Source organism: Populus trichocarpa, chromosome 17 (assembly GCF_000002775.5).
Source record: "Populus trichocarpa isolate Nisqually-1 chromosome 17, P.trichocarpa_v4.1, whole genome shotgun sequence".
NCBI classification, from domain to species: Eukaryota; Viridiplantae; Streptophyta; class Magnoliopsida; order Malpighiales; family Salicaceae; genus Populus; species Populus trichocarpa.
The window spans coordinates 13343742-13364757 of record NC_037301.2 but is presented as its reverse complement, the minus strand read 5'-3'; the positions used below and the strand labels follow the sequence as shown (position 1 = coordinate 13364757).

The 21016-nt window shown below is 34.6% G+C and overlaps 3 protein-coding genes across 5 annotated transcripts; 2 read left to right on the top strand and 1 right to left on the bottom strand.

Moving 5' to 3' along the window:
• Positions 1–3054: 3054 nt before the first annotated feature.
• Positions 3055–6448, top strand: LOC18106629 (probable inactive receptor kinase RLK902). Its single transcript, XM_006372499.3, has 2 exons — positions 3055–4818; positions 5422–6448. Exons 1-2 carry the CDS (start codon positions 3543–3545, stop codon positions 6021–6023), a joined length of 1878 nt encoding a protein of 625 aa, XP_006372561.2. The 5' UTR covers positions 3055–3542; the 3' UTR covers positions 6024–6448.
• Positions 6449–10540: 4092 nt separating this feature from the next.
• Positions 10541–14186, bottom strand: LOC18106630 (ADP-ribosylation factor-like protein 8c). Of its 2 annotated transcripts, none has more exons than XM_052448215.1 (6): positions 13943–14186; positions 12492–12556; positions 12377–12409; positions 12170–12291; positions 11137–11298; positions 10541–11031 (listed from the first exon to the last, which is right to left on the bottom strand). In XM_052448215.1, exons 2-6 carry the CDS (start codon positions 12552–12554, stop codon positions 10902–10904), a joined length of 510 nt encoding a protein of 169 aa, XP_052304175.1. In that variant the 5' UTR covers positions 12555–12556; positions 13943–14186; the 3' UTR covers positions 10541–10901. The 2 variants fall into 2 exon arrangements, with proteins under 2 accessions (XP_052304175.1, XP_006372562.1); XM_006372500.3 differs by having other exon boundaries at positions 12492–12573; positions 13943–14185.
• A 1368-nt stretch (positions 14187–15554) lies between these two features.
• LOC18106631 (uncharacterized) lies at positions 15555–20616 on the top strand. 2 transcript variants are annotated; one of them, XM_006372502.3, is made up of 12 exons: positions 15555–15979; positions 16151–16196; positions 16404–16562; positions 16645–16847; positions 17199–17232; positions 18126–18532; positions 18630–18678; positions 18753–18878; positions 19137–19241; positions 19356–19447; positions 19537–19690; positions 20083–20616. In XM_006372502.3, exons 1-12 carry the CDS (start codon positions 15837–15839, stop codon positions 20347–20349), a joined length of 1785 nt encoding a protein of 594 aa, XP_006372564.3. In that variant the 5' UTR covers positions 15555–15836; the 3' UTR covers positions 20350–20616. The 2 variants fall into 2 exon arrangements, with proteins under 2 accessions (XP_006372564.3, XP_006372563.3); XM_006372501.3 differs by having other exon boundaries at positions 15556–15979; positions 16660–16847.
• The last annotated feature ends 400 nt before the right edge of the window (positions 20617–21016 follow it).

Genomic DNA, 21016 nt, shown 5'->3' with positions numbered 1-21016 from the left:
ATATTTAAGGAATCATTAAAGACATCTCATACTCATTTAATTTGATGATGAAAGAAATAATTCGGATATAATTAAAAAGAAATAAAATCATGTATAAATCATGTTATTAACTTGGCTGAAAAAAATAGATAAAATTATATATTGGGAGGAATATTTTATTAAAAGATTAAATTAAAACAATTAAAAATAGATTAAAAACTTATTCATTGTATAAATAAGGAATAGGTCATTTCCTTGTATTTGATTTGTCGGTGTAGTAACTGTAGAGATACAAATGTGAAGTACAACTTCTTTCTTAACAACAAATTATTAATCCTTGCTTCACAATATATAATTTTATTAGGATTTACTTAAAATGAGGGAAGAATTTCCCTAAACTATTTTTAAACCTTCCCTTAATTAAATATATCTACATATTAGTCACATCCAAATCCCACGTACCAACTAAGCAAGCTCCCAAATTAGCTTAACTACTTTCATTAGTTACTAGCTAGTGGGACCCATCTCAAAATTTTCTTACCAACTTATCATCTACAATTATTTAACATAGTTTTTATTTTTTAAAAAAAACAAAACCTAGTTAACCCTTTAATATAAAATCACTAATGTAACCCTTTAATAAAATAATTTAATGTTTTCTGTTCAAGGATGTTTTTATATTTTTAAATTTTATAAAACAATTGAATTACTACATTATTTTTACAATTCAAATTTTTTAACCTTGATTTTTTGGGATTTGGTTATCATTTCATAATAGTTTGTATGTTAATATTGTTTAGTCTTAATGATATTTTTATTTTTGCACAAAATAAAACAAAAAAGTTGTCAACACGTGTCTCGCACACATCACTCGCTACATCGCCTCCTGGTGGCCTGTGCAGCTAGCTTAAGTAGTTGTAACCGTGATTCTGCTGCATTATTTGATTCATCTTGGCGTCCTCTTTCTCTATGAGTGGCACGTGTATGGTGGGTCGACGTGGTTTGGCCCGGAATTGCTTTTCTTTCATTCTTTTCATTCTCTTTCTTCCTTGATTTTTGTGCCGGCCATGCAAAAATTTATACCATCCCTTCAATTTATTTTTTATTTTGATTTAGTCCCTCTTATCCTATTTGCAATTGTTTTCTTTACATTGATTGTTTCTAATTAGATTTTATTTTCGATTTCATCCTTGATCATTTCATTTTTTTTAATTTGTTTTAAAATTTGGTCCTTATTCTTTTATTTTTTATTTGTTTTGTTTTGAATCATTTTCTTAATTGATTTGTTTCTGTTTCAATTCCACCCCTAAGCATTTATTTTCATTTAATTTTTATGTCAAATCTAGTCGTAATTCTTTTATTTGCTATTTTTTAAATAATTTTCTTAATGGATTTGTTTTGTACAATTCCATCCATGAACATTTAATTTTATTCGATTTTTTTTCCTAGACATTTAATTTCATTTAATTTTTATGTCGAGTTCAGTCCTACTTTTTTTAATTGATTTTTTTTTCAATTTCATCTCTTAATGTTTGTTTGATTAAGAATCTTGCTTCTTTGTTTTTTGGGTTTGTCTTTAATAGGGTCACTCCAGTCTCATAACCCAGGTAATAGATTTGAAGGATTAGCCCAAATTGACTTTCATTTTTTTTTAATTTTTTTGCTAGTTTTTTTTTTTTTTTTGCTTTTCTATCTATAAGGACATTCCAATTTCATGTTGTATGTCATGTGTTTGATATGTTAACCCGAGTTGTCTATCAAGTTCACTCAGGACTTTTTTTTGTTATCTTTTTTGCTTTTACAAGTTTTTTAAATTGGCTTATAATAGACTTCTTGATAGGACTCAGATCCAGGGTTTCATAGGTTGCGGGCTTTTTAAGATTTAGCCATATTTAGGATGTTTGTCTGGGTTTAATTGGTTTTTACAGATATTTTCAATATCACCCCTATATTTTTTTTTAATCTTTAAAACTTGGTCATATTTCTTTTAATTGATATTTATTTTATTTGAGATTGTTTTTTATTTTTTCATTAAATTGCATCCTCATTGAGATTTTCATATCAAATTTTATTTTTATTATTTTGTTGCTTTTGTAGGTTTTTTATCAATACTTTTCTACCAATCTCATCTTTCAAAATTAAATTGGTTGAGAATTATGCTTTTTGATTGAATCTAGGTAAAAAAATTTACGGAATGTGACTTTTAGAGATTAAACCAGATTGAAGAGGTTTGCCCTGTTTGTTTCTCTTTTTCTGAATTGATGATGTCTTATTTTTTTTTATCTTTTTTTTACTTTTGTTTTTTTAGTTTTTTTGTTTAATTATTTTTTTAAACTTTTTTTTCTGGTTTGATTCTATTGGGTTAACCCTCCACAATTTTTTTTACTTCACCTTCATCTTTTTTTAATTTATAAATAATCTATCATATTAGAAATAATTTTCAAATTCACCCCTTATCAATTTTTAATCTTTCAAGTTTGGTCATAATTCTTTTAATTGTATTTTTTTTTTGTTTGTGATATTTTTTTTTAATTTCATTCTTATTAGGTTTTTTTTATGTCAGATTTTAGCCCCATTGTCTGTTTGCTATTCGTTTTCTTTTGTAAGTTTTTTTTATTAATAGTTTTTTTTAACAATTTCATCATTCAAAATTAAATTGAATGACATTTAAGTTCTCGATTGAACTCGGATCATTAATTTAACAAGTTGTAATTTTTTTGATTGAACTATATTTATGAGATTTATCTAAGTTTGTTTGTTTTTTTTCTGTTTATTTTAAGCTAATGTTTTTTTTTTTTAAGTTTGATTTTTATTTCCCGGTTTTTTTTTAGTTAAGTTAGCATTGGGTTGTTTTTAATAATCTGAATAGGCTCAGATGTAGTTTCTTTTAACTATTTATTTACTATTATTTTTTATATATATAAATATTTAAATTGCCATACCTTGAGCTTGAATTTTTTTAACCTATTATTTTTTATACACTAAAAAACAATTTTTGTTTGTCCCGCGGCATCGTGGGCAGCATACTAGTCTTTTTCTAAATTGAATTAAGCTCCAGATCGTAAATTTTCCAACCTGACGAGTTAAACTTAGTTTAACAACTATGGCTCTGAGGTGAAACATGTATGGCAACTTTCCTCTCCCAAATCGTCATCTCTATTCCAGAATCACTGTATCATTGTTGGAAACTCTTTATTAAACTAGAACAATAGCCAACTCAGCAAAGGAAGTGAGTTCTACCCTCCACTGGCCTGGCTTTTAACAGTAAACAGCAACAACAAGTTCTGTCTGTCTCTGTCTCTGCGGCTCTCTCTCTCGCCCCCACTGGGGTCACAACCATCTGATAGTTAAAAGAAGTCATAAACACATTCACATCTGCTACAACAACAAAATTCAAGAATCCATACCACCCCATTTCCATTTTTGAGGACCCTCAAGTCCCAATATAAACTTTCTTGATTCTGTCCTAAACTTGAAGAAACCAAAGACAACCTTAATAACAGCTAGTTAACTCTACTGGGTTGGTTTTCATTTTTGGTGCATTTTTGGTTTTGCCACGAAAAATGAAGCCGAAACCAAGCCTTTTGCTTTTGATAACCTTCTTTGTGTTTCTTTCACTGAATTCTTTTTCTACTGTGGAGTCAGATCTAGCTTCAGAGAGGGCAGCTCTGGTTACTCTGCGTGATGCAGTTGGAGGCAGATCACTCTTGTGGAATCTTTCAGATAATCCATGTCAATGGGTGGGAGTGTTTTGTGATCAAAAGGGAAGCACAGTTGTTGAGTTAAGGTTACCTGGCATGGGACTTTCAGGGCGGTTGCCGGTTGCACTTGGAAATTTAACAAGTTTGCAATCGCTGTCTGTAAGGTTCAATGCACTTTCAGGGCCAATTCCTGCTGATATAGGCAATATTGTTTCTCTACGTAATCTTTATTTGCAAGGGAACTTCTTTTCTGGGGAGATTCCTGAATTCTTGTTCAGGTTGCAGAACTTGGTAAGGTTAAACTTGGCTAATAATAACTTCTCAGGTGTGATCTCTCCAAGTTTTAATAATTTGACTAGGCTGGATACTTTGTATTTGGAGGAGAATCAGTTTACTGGTTCTATTCCTGACTTGAATTTGCCACTTGATCAGTTCAATGTTTCTTTTAACAATTTGACTGGTCCTGTTCCTCAGAAGTTGTCTAACAAGCCCTTGAGTTCTTTTCAAGGGACCTTGCTTTGTGGGAAGCCTTTGGTTTCTTGCAATGGTGCTTCAAATGGGAATGGTAATGATGATAAGTTGTCTGGTGGAGCAATTGCTGGTATTGCTGTTGGATGTGTGATTGGATTTTTGTTACTTTTAATGATCTTGATCTTCTTGTGTCGAAGAAAGAGAGACAAAACAGTAGGGTCTAAAGATGTTGAGCTGCCAAAGGAGATAGCAGTTGAGATCCCCAGTGGGAAGGCGGCTGGGGAAGGTGGTAATGTAAGCGCAGGGCATGCTGTGGCGGTGGTGAAAAGTGAAGCTAAGAGTAGTGGGACTAAGAATTTGGTGTTCTTTGGGAACACGGCGAGGGCATTTGGTTTGGAGGACTTGTTGAAAGCTTCTGCAGAGGTTCTGGGAAAGGGGACTTTTGGCACTGCCTATAAGGCCACTCTGGATGTGGGATTGGTGGTGGCTGTGAAGAGGCTGAAGGAAGTAACGGTACCGGAGAAGGAATTTAGAGAGAAGATTGAAGGGGCTGGAAAGATGAATCATGAGAATTTGGTTCCATTGAGGGCTTATTATTACAGCCAGGATGAAAAGCTTCTTGTTCATGATTACATGCCCATGGGAAGTTTATCTGCGCTTTTGCATGGTGAGCATTTCCTTCTTTTGCATCATGATTTATTCCTTTTGGTTCTTTTGTTATAATTGTTGTTCTTTCTTTCCTAATCACCTTTATTGTTGGATTTTTCTTATGTCTAGTAGATGATTCTGTTATCTTTCTAAATTAATTACTTGATTTGGGTTTTCTGACATGCTTGTTTCATGTAATGTAATAATTTTGTTGATAATTCGGCATACTACTGGAAACCTCAAAACTTTTGCAGAGATTTACCACATGTAATTTAAAATCCTGAACACATGGTTTTGAACTTCCGTTTTTGCCTCACCTGAAATAGATCATATTTTTCACTATTAAGCTGCCTTTATTTGGTAGAAATCATGTCTCATTGGATAGCTAACAATTAAAGTCCTCTCAAACTGCCTTGAGGGAATACTTATATCTAGACAACTGCAGTTTGCAGTTGCATACTGGTCTTTTGAAAGTATTCAATCATGGTTTTGTGTCTAAATATTAGCGTTGGCATGATTTGGATGAATCATTGGATTATGTTGAGATTCATTGAGCACAGAAGATTAAGATAACTTTTGGAACGTTGGTTTTGTTTCTTATTACACTTGGTTTCAACTGCAGGAAATAAAGGGTCTGGCAGGACTCCATTGAATTGGGAGACAAGGTCTGGCATTGCCCTTGGAGCTGCCAGAGGAATTGCATACATCCACTCTCAAGGCCCTGCAAGCTCTCATGGAAACATCAAGTCGTCAAATATCCTCCTTACTACTTCACTTGAAGCCCGCGTCTCCGACTTCGGCCTTGCACACCTTGCAGGTCTTACACCCACTCCCAACCGTATCGATGGCTATCGTGCACCAGAAGTGACAGATGCTCGTAAAGTATCCCAAAAAGCTGATGTCTACAGCTTCGGTATATTGCTGTTGGAATTGCTCACTGGAAAGGCTCCAACACATTCACAATTGAATGATGAGGGTGTAGACCTTCCAAGATGGGTCCAATCTGTTGTCAAAGAAGAATGGACTGCTGAGGTGTTTGATCTAGAGCTTCTTCGATATCAGACTGTAGAGGAAGATATGGTTCAGCTCTTACAGCTCGCAATCGATTGCACTGCCCAATATCCTGATAACCGCCCTTCAATGTCCAAGGTGAGAAGCCAGATTGAGGACCTTTGCCGCTCTAGCTCTCAAGAACATGACATTGTAGATGACAAGCCCTCTTAACATACTTGTTGAGTTGATTCGGATGCACCACCATCTTCTCAAAGGACAAAGAAACATCAGCAATCTGTCAATGTTTCCTGGTGTTCCATACATTGTTTAATGTAGCACTTCATTTGTTTGTTTATTCTCGGGTTCATTTCATTTATGAACTCTTCCTTTTCCATTCCTTCTGTCCATTTTCCCTTGCCTGTTTTCGTAGCTGCAGTTTACTTCTGCATTTTGTTTTACCTTTCATGTCGTATTTCATAGGAGAACTCCAACATTATTAATATTTGTACTTGGCTGTGTGTAAGTGTGAATAACTAGCAAGTTATTTCAGTTGAGTACATGATCCTGTAATTCTTTTAGCATCTTTTACTTTGGTGCTTTTCCTTTGTAAGCTTTTGGTCATGAATGTTAAGCTTTTGGTACGTGAGATTCTGTTAGATTTACAAGCATGAATGTCGGCCTTATTTGTTTTTTATAGGCACTTTTCAGAGGAGATGAATAATCAAGGTATTATTATGCAATAAACAATCATGATTTGAGAGGCAGGTGCTATGTCAATCTGATCATCAATTAAGGGTCATGTCCATTCATGGTTTGATTTGGACAAAGACTTGGTCTTGCCTTTCTCATTGTGACATATCGATCAAGACAGAAACATCCTACTTGAGGTTACAGAGATTTCTTGCCACTGATGTAAATGCGAAACAGCCCTTGACTACATTCGGAAGATGTGGCTTTTGCCTCTCTCTCTCTCTCTCTCTCTCTCTCTCTCTCTACGGTGACTAGTTCCAACAAAATCTCTTCATAATTCAGTATGACACTTACTCGGTTCATGCTTAGGATAACGGTCACTTTCTATAATTATTTCTTGGCAATCAACAATATGGCATGCTTCCTCATGGGATATGATTTTATCTTCTTCTGTTCTCCATGCTTTTGCATCTCCCAATCCATTATTAGTTGGAAAAGGTTTTATAACATTGAACCAATGATTTGACTAAAAGAGGCCACTTACTCCTGGAGTTCTTCAACTTTCTTTCAAAATTCAAAGATGCATGCTCCTTTTCTTTACTCTTTCTCGAGTACTTTCACAGAGAATTGGCTGCTTCTTTTTTACCTTTTTGAGAAACATACATCGGGAGACTCAAGCATTTCCTATTCTTTTCCAGCAAACGGACAGCGCTACAGCTATATATTGTCTTCAAACAAATTTAAATAATCCAGTTTCTTTGCTTCTAGTGGATCAGGTATAATTTGTTGAAACTGAGTTGTATGACGTTGCTTAACCTAATAAAGTCCCCTTTGAAACTGCACTATTGCTTCGGGCACAAATCTAATTTGTTCAAACTGAGTTGTATGAGCTCAGATCTAATTTTGTTCAAGAGTGGGACCATGTGGGGTTTGTGATTTAGCTCAGATCCATATCACCCTTCTCTTTCTGGTACCATTAAATGCTAAGTTAAGACAATATGATATCCATGGTTGAGTTAGTATGTTAGGTCAGATGTCGTTGCTTTGATACTAAGAAACTAATAGCTTTTACAATGTTTGAAAATGATTTTTGTTAAATTTTAGATTCTAGTATAAGAAAAGATAAGCACCATGAGTTAAACCTTTGCAACTAAAAATCATAAAATAAAAAAAATCAGGAAAAATAACAAAACAAAATCAAACATGATCTTCGTAACCTAATTTAAGGAGTTCCATATAATAGATGGACCGAAAAAACAATCTTTTATAGAATTAGACCTTGAAAATCTTTTAAACTTGATTCAACGATCATATCAAAAGTTATAGTCTATTTTAGTTATTATGTTGATTTGACATGACCAGACCTCCTCTTAGACTAGAGGTGAAAAAAAAAACCGAAAAACCAATTAAACCAAGAAAACCAAAAAAAAAATAATCGAAAAAACTAAACCGTGAAAAAACCCGATTAAACCAATTAGAAAATCATAAAATATTTTCAGTTCGGTTCGGTTTCAGTTTTCAAAGTTTGAAACCGATTAAACCGAACCAAACCAGCCCAGTTCAACTAAGCTAGCTCTTGAAAAAAAAAACAAGTATAAATAACATATTTTCTAACCCTAAACTTAAATCACTATTCTCATTTTCTCAGTCGCCTCCTCTCCCTGCTCTCTGTCTCTCATCTCTCAAATCTGTCTTCTTCTCCATGCTCTCTGCATCTCATCTCTCATCTCTCAAATATGTCTTTTTCTTCTCCATGCTCTCTGTCTCTCATCTCTCATCTCAGATGGCGGGAATATGCAAATAAAGGTTTAAGAATTCTAGTCTTGAGGCTATCCTATTACAAAATTTTGTAAGTAGTATTTGAAATCGCTTCGTTAGATATTCGGGAACTGGCATTGGCTTTCATCTAGTTCTAACGATTCCTAGTTCTAACCACTCTTATTTCACACTTTTCAGAAAATTCCAAAACCCTGGGAAGAAAGGACACTAAATCAAGATATATTCTAATTGAAGGGGTGCAACGGCACCCTAAGCTCATTGGGCTTGAAGAACAGGAAAGAGCGGACTAGCTAACCTAACTGCAAAGAAAGCAGTCACAGCTGGGGATATCTTTTTTGTTTTGTTTTGTGTATTTTTTTTGCTAGGTTTAACTTTTGGGTAAGGATCTATCAAAACAAAAATTGGAGTTAATTTTCTGAAAAATGGAAGCAAGTAAAAAAACAAAAGTGCTGAAAAATGTGGTCGATAAAAAGCCTAGAAAAAACTCAACCGGAGTAATTTCGGTTTGAACCGGTTTGGAAAGGGAAAAAACCGAACCGAACCAAACTGAAAAATTTCGGTTCGGTTCCAAAACAAAAAAAAAATCGATTTGGTTGTTTATTTTGGTCCAAAACCGGACGGGACCGAAAATGCTCAGCCCTATCTTAGACCTAGCTCCTTTTCTCTAGTTCACAAAAATATCTATTAGGTCATCTATATATATATAGTCTATTTATGACATATCCTCGTCTAGTTGTAAATCCCTTGACTATTCAAAACTCTCATTTTTAATTTGTCCTATTATATCCTTCTATCAACCTAATGAAAACTTAATTGATTAAAAAAAATTAAAATAATATTATTTTGATTTTAAAATATATATATATATATATATATATTAACTTGAGTTAAACCCATCACTTCGGACTTGTGCCAAGTTGACTCATGTGGGTTTAATAGCTATAAATATGAGTTTTTCACATTTCAGTCATATATGTTCACATGCATTGCAGAGATTCATAAATTTGCAGAGCGGTTGCCGTAAACACAATTATCCTTGGCATCATTCTTTGAATCTAAGTGTTGTCCATGAAAATTAATCATTGCCTTGTTGTCTATCTAAAGTAACAATAGTTAAGGTTGTTGATTTGAAAATGAAATCCAGTATTTCTGTCAAGAAAGTTCTTTAGAAAATGAAATCCAGTGCTATAAAGCAGAAAATGACCCAACAAAAGAAAGGATGAACCAAATCCGTATAGGCATGTAAGGGAAAAGACTTGACCTAGGACTAACATATTTTTGTTGATGCTAACTCGAGATCTTTGTTGATTCTCTCTAAAATTGTCTTGTCTGAGATACACACCACCGAAACCAATCATTCAACCTTAGAGATCACTCAAGAAAGTGATCCTACCTTACATGTCCTATATGAACTAGAATTAACGTGGAAACAATCTATACGACACAGCAATATTAACTTTCAATGTTAGTTTAGTATCTTCTCCCTTTGTTTTAATGGGAATCGAGTGGAAATTGGAATAGCCACAAGGAGCTAGTATTGCATGGTGAAATGGCATGGGATCTTTCAATATTGTTGTAATTATTCGTTGACAAATCTCGAAGAAGAGAAAATCTTTGATGCTTACCATTAACGTAACTCCCACTGCTCTTGTCTACCATCCGCAGGCACCAAGGTCTTCAATGCAGAGTGGCAGCCATGATTTGTACATGTCCTAATGTGGTGGCAGTTCGATTATTAGAGTGCTAATCTAGTCGGCAATTTGATAGAGGGTAGTAGGATGTCGTTGGCACATCCGACTGTCCTCTGGGCTGCATTATTTGCAATTATTAATAAACTATTAACCAATATAAGAAAAAAAGAAACCCTATTTGGTCAATGACAGCCCCATTACTGACTCTAGAACAATGCCCTCTAGCTACTAGACTTTTTCAATCCAGCTAAGTTTTCTGCTGTCTGCACATTAGCTGACACCATTGCCTGTTTATCCCTGGAAAGATCTTTCTGCTTTCTGCAATCCAGGTCACCATTCAGCATCTAGGTTTACAGACATAAATTAAGACATTGAGTTGCAATTATTGAGGGTGTTCTTAGCTGTCCGGGGAGTTGGAGATCACGACAGTTATCAGCTAGGCATTTCCTTGAGGCTAGAAGAAAAGCAGAAAGGAAAAGGAATTCCACGCCCCTACCTCCAAAAAGAGTGTTGGAAATTATTATAATTGCACCTTTCTGCAAACCTCCAATAAAACATGAAATACAGAAGCTTAAATGACACAATCCCTTTGTCCTCCCAGTAAAAATGCTGCTTTAGTTTCATTTGGAAATTGATCATCGCAACTTTTATCAATATAAGCACAGTAGTAAACATTACAAATACAAGAAAACTTGCAAAATAAGCAGACAGGCTCAAATTCCTAAGATAAAAATACACGAGGAAATAGGTTAATAGAAAATGCACAAACAACTCGCTGCAAAGCATTATGGTACTGTACAGTGTAAAAAACAAAACATTTGGAATGAAACCGGGATCTAAAAACCAACAAACAAATTCCACCAGGAAGAATTTGTATTGCCTACTCTGTGCTTCTAGGCTTAGTTCTTCACCTTTTTTATTGTAAAAGAAACCATCAACTAGGAGAAAGTCAAGCTACAGATCCTGTTGCTGTTTTTGAGTGCTTGATAAGCCAATCAATGACAATGTCTATGTTTGTGGAGTCCTTGCATGAGATCATGTAGCAGCAAACCTCTCTATCTGTGATTGATTCAAGACCTCTGAAACCGTCCAACAAAATACAAATAAGAAAAAAATGTCTACCTTTAATTCTTGAGGGAAAAATTTGAAACAAAATCTACATCATATAGTAGGACTAAACTCACAGCTGATCCACCAAAGCTTGCTTGGAAAAAGCTTCTGGCTTGTCAATTTTGTTGCCAACGACAAGCAAAGGGATTCCGCTTAAGGAAGGTTTGGTTAGGAGGTCATGTAACTCACTTCTAGATAGGGGAACGCTGTCCCTGTCAGCTGCATCAACTACATATCTGTCTTTGCATCAATCAAGATGGAAAACAAAAGAGTTAGTTCATTAAACAGATACCAAGGAGAAAACAACCGCGGATATCATCCACTAATGCTCTAGCTAACTAGAGTGAAGGCAATATAAAAAGAAAACATGGAATCTGCAAGAATAAGGATTGGGACAACTATTCCAAGTTAAAAAATTTATTGTCATCTTCCTATATTTTCCATTACCAAAAGTAACATGGCTTCTTAATGCATTATTTAATTTGAGAAAATGAAATTTCTTGCATAACAATAAACTGTATGACTAGGTATTCATTCAGTATGTTAGCATTTCTTCTCTCTTTTGGCGATTGATGCTTTCCTATGCAGCAGGAGAGGGCATTTCGGATGTGACAAGGTATGTGTTCTATTATCAGTACTTTTTTTTTCCTGTGGGAAAAGAGAAGTGTAAAAGACCTCCTTCACATGCAGTTAAATATGTGGATGTGTGTGGGCGCTGCACAGTCAACAAAGAAAAATAAAAGTTTTGGCTTTATGGGTACGTTACTATAGACATTGAGAAAAGCCAAATGTAGCCTGCACCCATACCTATTTCAAACAACGTCATCGATTGAGCTAACAAAAGCCAAAGCTCTATTGGGGCAAAAGATTCAGTAGCCTTAAAAAAAACCAGTTCAAAGATCAAGAGAAGAGTTAATCAGGGTTTTCATGGAAAAATTCGATGATAGATGCGGATTACAAGGTCTGGTATGACTCTGACTTATCATCCTGGAACTAAAAGATAGTGTTTCTTGCTTGTTCCTAATAGGTAGTGCATTCTAATAAAATAAAAATAAAGAGAAGTGATAATGGCATAACAAAGATGAATAAGAGAATGGGTGGCATTACAGAATCGCAGAGACTCCACGACAATAACGCTCCCACATTGTACGAAACCTCCGCTGCCCTCCAAGATCCCAAAGCTTTATCGTCACATTGCCTTTTGTAACTTTTCGCATGTTGAATCCAACCTGGTTTTCATAGTATGAAAAGTCTATATCTTTTAAACATCACCAAATGCTTTATTTGGAATTTGTTCAAGGAAAAGATACCTACAGTTGGAATCATGTCCTCACTGTAGCCACCTGTCTGGTAAACATAAATGGAAAAATGTTAAAAGGGAGCCACTCACTAAAACCCGTAAATATGTGCCTGGTATGTGTCAACTTACAGCAATGGAATTAACAAGAGATGTCTTTCCAGCATTCTGAAGGCCTACAAGGGATAGCTCCATTTCTTGTTTAAAGAATAAGCTGATAAAATGTCAGAAGCAGAAGGCAAAATCAATGGAAAGAAGTAATGTGCATTGGTTATTACAGTTATTAGACAAACAGATTAAAATAACATTAAGAATAAAAAAAAGTTGTGCACGCTTGGATAAGTCAACAACATTCCAAGAGAATGTGAACCACCTTTCCAGAAGTTCATCAAATAACCATTTGACCACAGTTGCTTTCTCATACTAGGGAAGCTGTTCGGCTCTTTCTAAACCAAAAATGTTCTATGACATCAATCAAAAAGATCATTTCTACTACTATTGCCTACAGAATAAGTATCATAGAACCAGAAACGAACAGAAATGAACCCCCCACCATCCTCTTCATACAATGGCTTCCAGTTTTGGTCAGGTTCATGAGACGGTAATCTAATCATGTGCAAGACAAGCAATGACATTCTCACAGAAAATTATACAGATTTTAACTCCACCACAGCCGTGCAGTATTTTTATGCATATGTTTAATCTTCAGAGCAGCTACTCTTTATTGTCTTGATAAGTCCAAGATCATTAACCACAGAGCAACAACACCTACCGTTTGAACAACAGCCGAAACTCTATGATGCGATGACTTTCTACTCCTAATTCATGAAGTAATACAATGTGAAAGGGTACGTCTCTTTCCTTCATATTCAGCAATTTATGCGAAATTATTCCCATTATATGGCATCTGGTTTATATATATATAATTCCCTTTTATATGCTTAAGCACAAAGCTCAAATCCTTTATTCGTTTATATTAATCCACTTTTCCACAACAACATTACTTTTCTCGTTTTATTCATGTGTATTCTCTATCAACATCTAGGCACTGCTTAAGGATAACCCATTTCCAAAAGCTCCTCTTTTATCATGAAAATCTTGCATACAAGAACTAAACGAAACGCGTAAAAGAAAATATGCAACGAAATACTCCTCATGACTAATTCATGTCTCTCGAATATTAATCTTGGGAGAGCTAAAACGAATATAGTCAAGTTTACAATCCACATATCATCCCATCACAAACATACAAATTATGTCCACAATTTTCTTTTCCCTTTGAATAATTTTATGTTGCTTACATTATTTCTTAACCTAGTATACTTTTCGACTATCAATATTTAAACTTTATCACCTCAAAATCATTAGAAAAACAAATTGATATCGAACATACTAATTTAGCAACACCCGAGCAGCAACTTAACAAATTAAATCTAGTTCAATTAATCAGCATATATGATAAATAACATCACATCTTTTCCAAAACATTCTCATCATCCAATCAAAACTAAAAGAGCAAACACAACCAACAAAATAAAAAAGAAATACCAAAAAATTAAAAAAAAAAAGTGAGGGAAATTTACCTCCTGAGCCAGTTTAGAAGGGAATCAAAGAGACCCATTTGGAGAAAAGTAGAGATTTTATCTTGAAAGGAGAGATTTTTAGACTATAAATCCTTTGTCTCTTGAGGGGGAGGGGAAGGGAAGGAAATGGGAGAACGAAGGGAAGTAAAGTGAGAGAGAGGATAAAGGAACCTTCGCCGACTGTATCTCGTATCTGTCAGCTTGCTGGAGTAAAGAACTACTTCGTTGATTTTGTTGTTGCAGGGGAAGATAATTTATGTGTTTTTTTTATTGGATTATTTTTATTTTGTTTTATTTTATTTTGCAAAAACCCAAAAAAAAAAATGTTTTTGTTGTTATTTCCATCTAAGTAAATAGAATTTAAAGGAAATTAAATAAAAAAAATCTAGTCAAACATTTTTTTCTTCTCTTATATCTGAATTTGTTTTTTTAACAAAAAAAGATAGAATTTTCATTAAGAAATCAATAAAATTAGATGGAATCTCTTAGGTCGAGTGAGGTTTGTGTTTTAAAATAGAATTACTAGATACAAAAAAAAATAGGAATGTATTTGTTTAAAAAGATAAAGATGATGATATTAAATAAATATATTTTTGGGATATTTTTTATATATAGACATATTACTTCTGTCTCGTTTCTCTTTCTTTTATATTATGAGAAATTATTCCAATCATACCCTAAAATATCTTGGAATCAACTTTAAAGTAAAGTTAAATTGTCGCCTGTAGCAATTAATTGGGGTTAAACAAGCAGCCATAGTTCGATTGTATATCTAATAGCTTCGTTCATCGTAAATTATGTTTGAGATTGTAATAATGATATTGATTAAAAATATTTTTTATTTAAAAATATATTAAAATAAAAATAATTTTATTTTTAAAAATTTATTTTTAACTTCATCACATCTAAACGATTTAAAAATATAAAAAATATTTTAAACAAAAAAATTTAAAAAATATAATTTATATCACATTTCCCAACACACCCGAACCGAAACAAATATGAGTCATGGAGCCAATGTTTTACCCCATGTAAAGAAAAATCAAAAGATATATTAAAAAAAAACCAAATTGTAATAAACCACTGTAATTAAAAATAATAACAATTTATATTTTGAATTTTATATATACTCTATCACTTAACATTATCTTTAAAAAAAAGTCAATACAAAATCTAATTATTTACAAAAATATCATTATTTTTTATTTAATGATTAAAAGAGCCCTTATATTAAAAATATTACAATTTTACCATTAAAAAACAAAAAACCTAGCCACCACGATCGACCTTTTCTCCTTTATTTTCTAAATCCTAACCCTAACATTAAATTTCCAAATTCAAAGGATGATTTGGGCATACCAGAATATATATATATATATATATATATATATATATATATAACACGGAGATGAAAAGTTCATATTAACAACAATCATGAAATACAAGGGTCATATTAACAAATTAAATTGTTAAGAGATGGAATTAACAAAATCAAAATGTTAGAGGGATAAAAAATAATTTAACCTTTTTACCTCTTATCCTCTCCTTCTTTTAAACCTAGAAAATAAAAGAAAAGAATTGTTTAGAAGCGTGTCAAATCGTGGAATTCAATTCAATTCCAGTCCCACATTTTTTCCATTTTTCCCCCTAGTCTTTTTTCTTCCCTCGCGCCATTTAGCTCCCCCAAACACCCCCCCCATTTCAATATTTCAAAAACCCTAGAATACAAAACCCCTAATTTCCCAAATCGAAATCGAAACACAAAACGCTAATTAAGAAATGAAATCATTTCTCTTGTTATCCATTTTATTTAAATTTCGTAGATAAAGAGGCAGTCTTGGCTTCATGGAAGTGGATTATGTGAGTGAATGAGAAGCTCGAAAAAGAAGAAAAAATGGCGCAATTGAATGGTTCAAAAGTAATTCCCATAAAATCCGAGCAAGAATTCAATGACATTGGTGATTGGTCCAACGAGCTTGACCATCTTCCTTTACTACAACGTCGTAAATTATTACTGTCAGGGAAACCAAATACAACGTGAGTGAGTCAATTTTTTTCATGAAGTTTTCATTTTTTATGTGATTATGTTTATGTTTTTTCTTTTTTTAATTTTAAGTTTCGTTTTTTTTTCCTTTCTTTTAAGGGGAAATTCCTTGTGTGATTGTATTCGTGGGTTTTTATTTTTTTTATGATTGATTTCTTGTATAGGTCCAATGTTGATGTTGTTGTTAGAAAGGAGTACGAGGATTCCCAGGTAACCAGGCGCCCGGTGTAATTTAATTTCTTTAATTTTTTTTTTGGCAATTGTGTGAAATATGGTGTTGTGGGTCTTTTTATTTAGTGTTATTTTGGGTAAATTGTTGCTTGAATTATTACTTTTCTTGAATTAAATTCATGCGAATGCCTATACATATGATATGATACAATATTCTTTCTTCTCGCATTTATGTGGGGTCTACAGGAAGTTTCTGTGAGTGCCTCTTCTGCTAATGTGAGAGAAGGTTGCAAAGTTGCAGTAAATCAGTGTTTGCAGAATGGCATTGGTGGGCAAGACTTGGTTAAGTCGGGAGATTGCAGTATTCAGGGGACTAAAGTAAATGCATATGTTTGTTTGGATCAGGTAATGTGTTCAGAAGTTGCTGGTAATGGTTTTGGAATTGAGAAAGTTGAGAGTTGAGACAGTTGTTTGCACTTTAACCCAGAATTCAATGGTGCAGAGTCAACCTGCTGAAGCGAAGTTCGAGTGTTCGTATAATAATGTTCAGAGCACATTAGGAGATAGCATGACTGGTTCTGCGGGTGCTGATTTGCAAACAATTAAGGTCAAGAGTAATAGTTCTGTTGACTGTGCAGATGACCTTGATCATGTTGTATTGAGAGTGCGGCAAGGGATGCTGCTATCAAGGTGTGGTTTTTATGTCTTTTGGTGGAGTTAACTGTTTAAAGTTTTGGTGTCCTTGCACTCATTTCTCTGCAGTGGTAGAGCTAGAGTAAAGTAAATGGGAGCCAATATGGGGAAAAAAATATAAGGATGGACATAAAATTAATCTAAAATAACTTGTTCATAAATAAAATATGCAAACTTTTGGCAGGGTCTAAATGAATGAACCCTCAAAAGTCAGGGTTAAACTTAACCTTATAAAATTTTTTGAGGGGCCATGGCCCCCCTCACCACAAGTTGTAGCACTGCCCTTGTGCCTCTGTGCCCCTTTTTTCCTACAACAATCAACTCTTCTTTTTTCATGTTACTTTCCAGGAAAATGTTGAGGTTGGAAAAGACAAATTTGGAGGTAATTTGTTGTCCTTTTAATCTGATTGCTGATGTGTAATATCGTGTCAATTGTTGAAGACTGCTAGGATATTTGAGGTGTAGGCATTTACATCATGCAGCCGTTCACATTGAAAAATCATTAACCTTGTTATACTTCCCTTGTGCAAATTTTGTTTTGCAATGACCTTTTACTCTTCTCTTCTTGTAGTTGAATTTCTTGGAGCATTTATCTACTGTTCATTTACTGCTCTTCCTTAGATTTTTAGACTTGACTATAGTTTATTTTATTATTATATTATTATTTTTTGATTGAGCATTTTGGTGTATGACATGTACATTGGCCTGAGTGGCTCCCTGAGAAACCTTTTGCTCTATATGCTTTCATGGCTTTCTGTGGTGTTTAAAACTCAAGTCATAAAATGGTATGACTTTTGATAGATAATTGATAAAGCAATGCTATGGATTTTTTCCCCTCCCAGCAATCTATGTGTTGACATTTTTGTAACTCTGTCAACACTTGTTTATGCTTTTTATTTTGTGTGTGTATGTGAAGCCTAGTTTAGAGTGATTACTTTGTATTTAATTCTCCTTGTTTTCTCTTTTTGTGCTCAATGATACATGTGGCACGAACAATATATTTCCTGTGCATGGTTAACTGAGTTCAGATTGGATTATGAAATGTAAGTTAACATTCCACATGATTATTTTTGGCTGGTGGATAAATTGTTCTCGACTCTTTCTGCGTGTATGTGGAGAATATAGAGCATATGCTCTATGGCAACATTGAAAGGAAAAATAAGGGATTTTATGTATTTTATACTATGAGGTCAATATGAAATTTATTCTTTGTCAGAGACATGACATCTTGTTGCCTTTCTTCTGAAAGAAAGTGACTGAATATGCTAACTTCAGGGATTGAACATGGAGTCAAATTCATGCCAGAAACTGCATTTCATGCCTGCAACAGCTGATAGTATGGCTAGCTCAAGTTTATCAACCATGATCAATGTCAAGGCTGAACCATTGGATAACAATGAATTGCACAACTCGGACAGAATCAGTGTCTCTAATTTCTCCATTAACAAGGTGCCAGTGAAGACTGAACTTGAAATCCCCAATAAACTGTACAAAGACAAGTTGGATCATATGCAATTGCAAGATCGCATCAAAATGCCGACCAAATGGAAGAGTTCTAAATCAAAGATTTCAGGGAATTCTGAATGTTTGCGTAAAGCCATCCCTTCTGATGTTGAGTATGGCTCGACTGTTCCAGACCCAATAAGGTTCATCCAACCACGGAAAAGGAAGAAAACCGCCACGTATGTCTTGCCCTCCCTAAAGCTGGACTTGTGTCTGTGATTCACCCCCTATTCTGTAAACCCTCAATTTTTGGATCTATTGATTGTTGAATTGCAGGGATTCTGCTGAAACAGCACTGGAGGAAGATGCTCCTGGACTTCTGCAGGTAATGCATGCAACTTTCTCGTCCCTTTTCCATGAAATTCAGATTTAGTTTTCGCTGAAAATGTCAATTGGCAGGTGTTAGTTGAACAAGGGGTATCTCTTGAAGAAATCAAGCTTTATGGAGAGGCAGATAATGATGAGGCCATAGACGAATCATTTATTGAAGATGGATTTGGAGAGCTTGAAGCTGTTATGTCAAAGGTCGACCGTGATTTTCTGAGATTGTGATATCTATAATTTCTAGATATTTGTGACTAATACAAAATTTAGGGATTCAATTTTTCTTCCTATTGGCCTTTGGTTCCATTTTTTAACAAGTCATCATCGTCTTCTGGCCTTCTAATTAACTAGGAAAAAGTAGAATTAGAAATGTACTTTATATGTTTCCTAATTAAGTCATGTTGTGCTTTGCAAATTCATCTGTTCTGATGCTAGCCTCTTTCTTTGTCTGTGGTACAGCTACTTTTCCAGCGTAGCTCCTTACTAAAGCTCGCTCCCATACAATGTGCGAAGGCCTCAAGACCTAGTTATTGTTTGGAATGTCTCTTCTCCCTTGTAGAGCAGGTAACAAGTTTACTGTAAAAATTATGGGGAACAGGGGACTTGTGGTTGTTGATAGAGTTGTACCTTCTTTTATCAAACACTTTAAAAATAATATTTATGACTTGTCTTCTTTAGACACGGCATCTTCGGTTTCGTAATTGGCCTGCTGAATGGGGTTGGTGCCGAGATCTTCAGTCATTTGTATTTGTCTTTAAAAAGCATAACAGGTATTTCTGCAAGAGAAATTATTCTTCAAGTTAGTATTCTCTACATATTGTACTGGAAAGTGATGGTGTTCAGTTTCACTTGAATACAGAATAGTGCTGGAACGCCCTGAATATGGCTATGCAACATATTTCTTTGAGCTGGTAGATTCCATATCCATTGATTGGCAGATTAAGCGTCTGGTGACTGCCATGAAACTTACCAACTGTGGCAGGGTTAGTGTGGTTGAGAACAGACCATTATCGGTAAGAACTTAAATCTGTTTTCCTTGGCTGACTACTGGTACTTGTATTGACATCATTTGATCAGTTGCTAAATGGGCTTGAAATCACCACATGTTAGTCTGCTGATTGGCTCACAGAGTTGGCAGGAGAGTTTTTGTATTAGTCCATGTAAATTGGGCAGTGCATGACCTGGAACAGCAATGCTCTAGGTCGAGCTAGGTTTGTTTGTGGGGGTAAAATTACCATCTGACCTGATGTAAGTCATTTTTGCACTTATTTCTAAGGGTAGTGGTTAGGCAGATTACCCCACCCCCTTCAGGAGACTAGTGTGCTGAATTTGATAATTTATTTGTTTTGAAGGCTTCCATCAAATTGAATCGTCTATGTCTAATGCGTTCAAATCTTTGATTAAGGTTGGTGAAGACATAACTGAAGGCGAGGCTCAGGTGTTGATGCAGTATGGGTGGACACCTAATAGTGGTTTAGGAACCATGCTAAACTACTGTGACAGAGTTTTTCATGACAGGAAGAATGAGAAGGATAGCTCAGAGTGGAGATCAAAAATAGGGAAATTGTTGATGAATGGTTATAATGGTGGAAGTATTGTTTCAAACAATATCGAGACAGAGCTTATACAGCATACCAGTGCTGAGAGCCCACAAATTAAGATGGAGCTTTAGTCGTGTCATCCTATGTTGTGCCTTATGCGGGTCTGCACTGCAATTTACACAGAAATGCACCAAGACTGTGGTGTTCCCTTGCTTCCAAAGTCCCAATTACTCCCTTCAGTCTCTTGCCGTATCCTAAACGTATAAATATTTAGATAGATGAAACCTGTCGACAGGCTTTTGTGCAGCTAACTACATACAAATCAAAGAACCCTAGAATACTGATTGTTGTGATGTAGTGTTGTTACTCATAACCGAAGTTTGCTTTTCTTTCTTTCCTATCTCGGTGTTACCTTGCGAAAATGCAGCAAATTGTGATTTATCTCCGCATAACTTGAATGAGAACTGCCTTGTCCATCCTCAAACATAATACTAAACAACATATTATAACTGACATTCATATTTAACTTATTAACCTAAAAGGAAACACATATCCGAAGTTTATTGAACATATAAACGTGAAGTGAAACACAGGACCGTCTCAAAAGTCGTAGAAAGTAAAAGGTTGAACAAATGATTTAGGCCCAAGATGCCATCTTGGAAACAGAGGCTTAAGCACACATCAATCTTCGAAGGGTCAAAACACATATCCATCTTCAAGGCGCTTCAATGGTGTGTAAATAATAGCTTTTAGTCCAACGAAAAAGAAAAAGCAGACTGCTACCAGCCCAAAATTCTA

Coding starts and splice junctions, on each gene's coding strand:
- LOC18106629 (XM_006372499.3), top strand. CDS start 3,543: ATGAAGCCGAAACCAAGCCTTTTGCTTTTGATAACCTTCTTTGTGTTT. Junction 4,819..5,421: donor TTTATCTGCGCTTTTGCATG/GTGAGCATTTCC, acceptor TTTCAACTGCAG/GAAATAAAGGGTCTGGCAGG.
- LOC18106630 (XM_006372500.3), bottom strand. CDS start 13,980: ATGGGTCTCTTTGATTCCCTTCTAAACTGGCTCAGGAG. Junction 12,410..12,491: donor CTCTTGTTAATTCCATTGCT/GTAAGTTGACAC, acceptor TATGTTTACCAG/ACAGGTGGCTACAGTGAGGA. Junction 11,299..12,169: donor CGTGGAGTCTCTGCGATTCT/GTAATGCCACCC, acceptor ATGCAAAGACAG/ATATGTAGTTGATGCAGCTG.
- LOC18106631 (XM_006372502.3), top strand. CDS start 15,837: ATGGCGCAATTGAATGGTTCAAAAGTAATTCCCATAAAATCCGAGCAA. Junction 16,563..16,644: donor CATATGTTTGTTTGGATCAG/GTAATGTGTTCA, acceptor ACTTTAACCCAG/AATTCAATGGTGCAGAGTCA. Junction 16,848..17,198: donor CAAGGGATGCTGCTATCAAG/GTGTGGTTTTTA, acceptor GTTACTTTCCAG/GAAAATGTTGAGGTTGGAAA.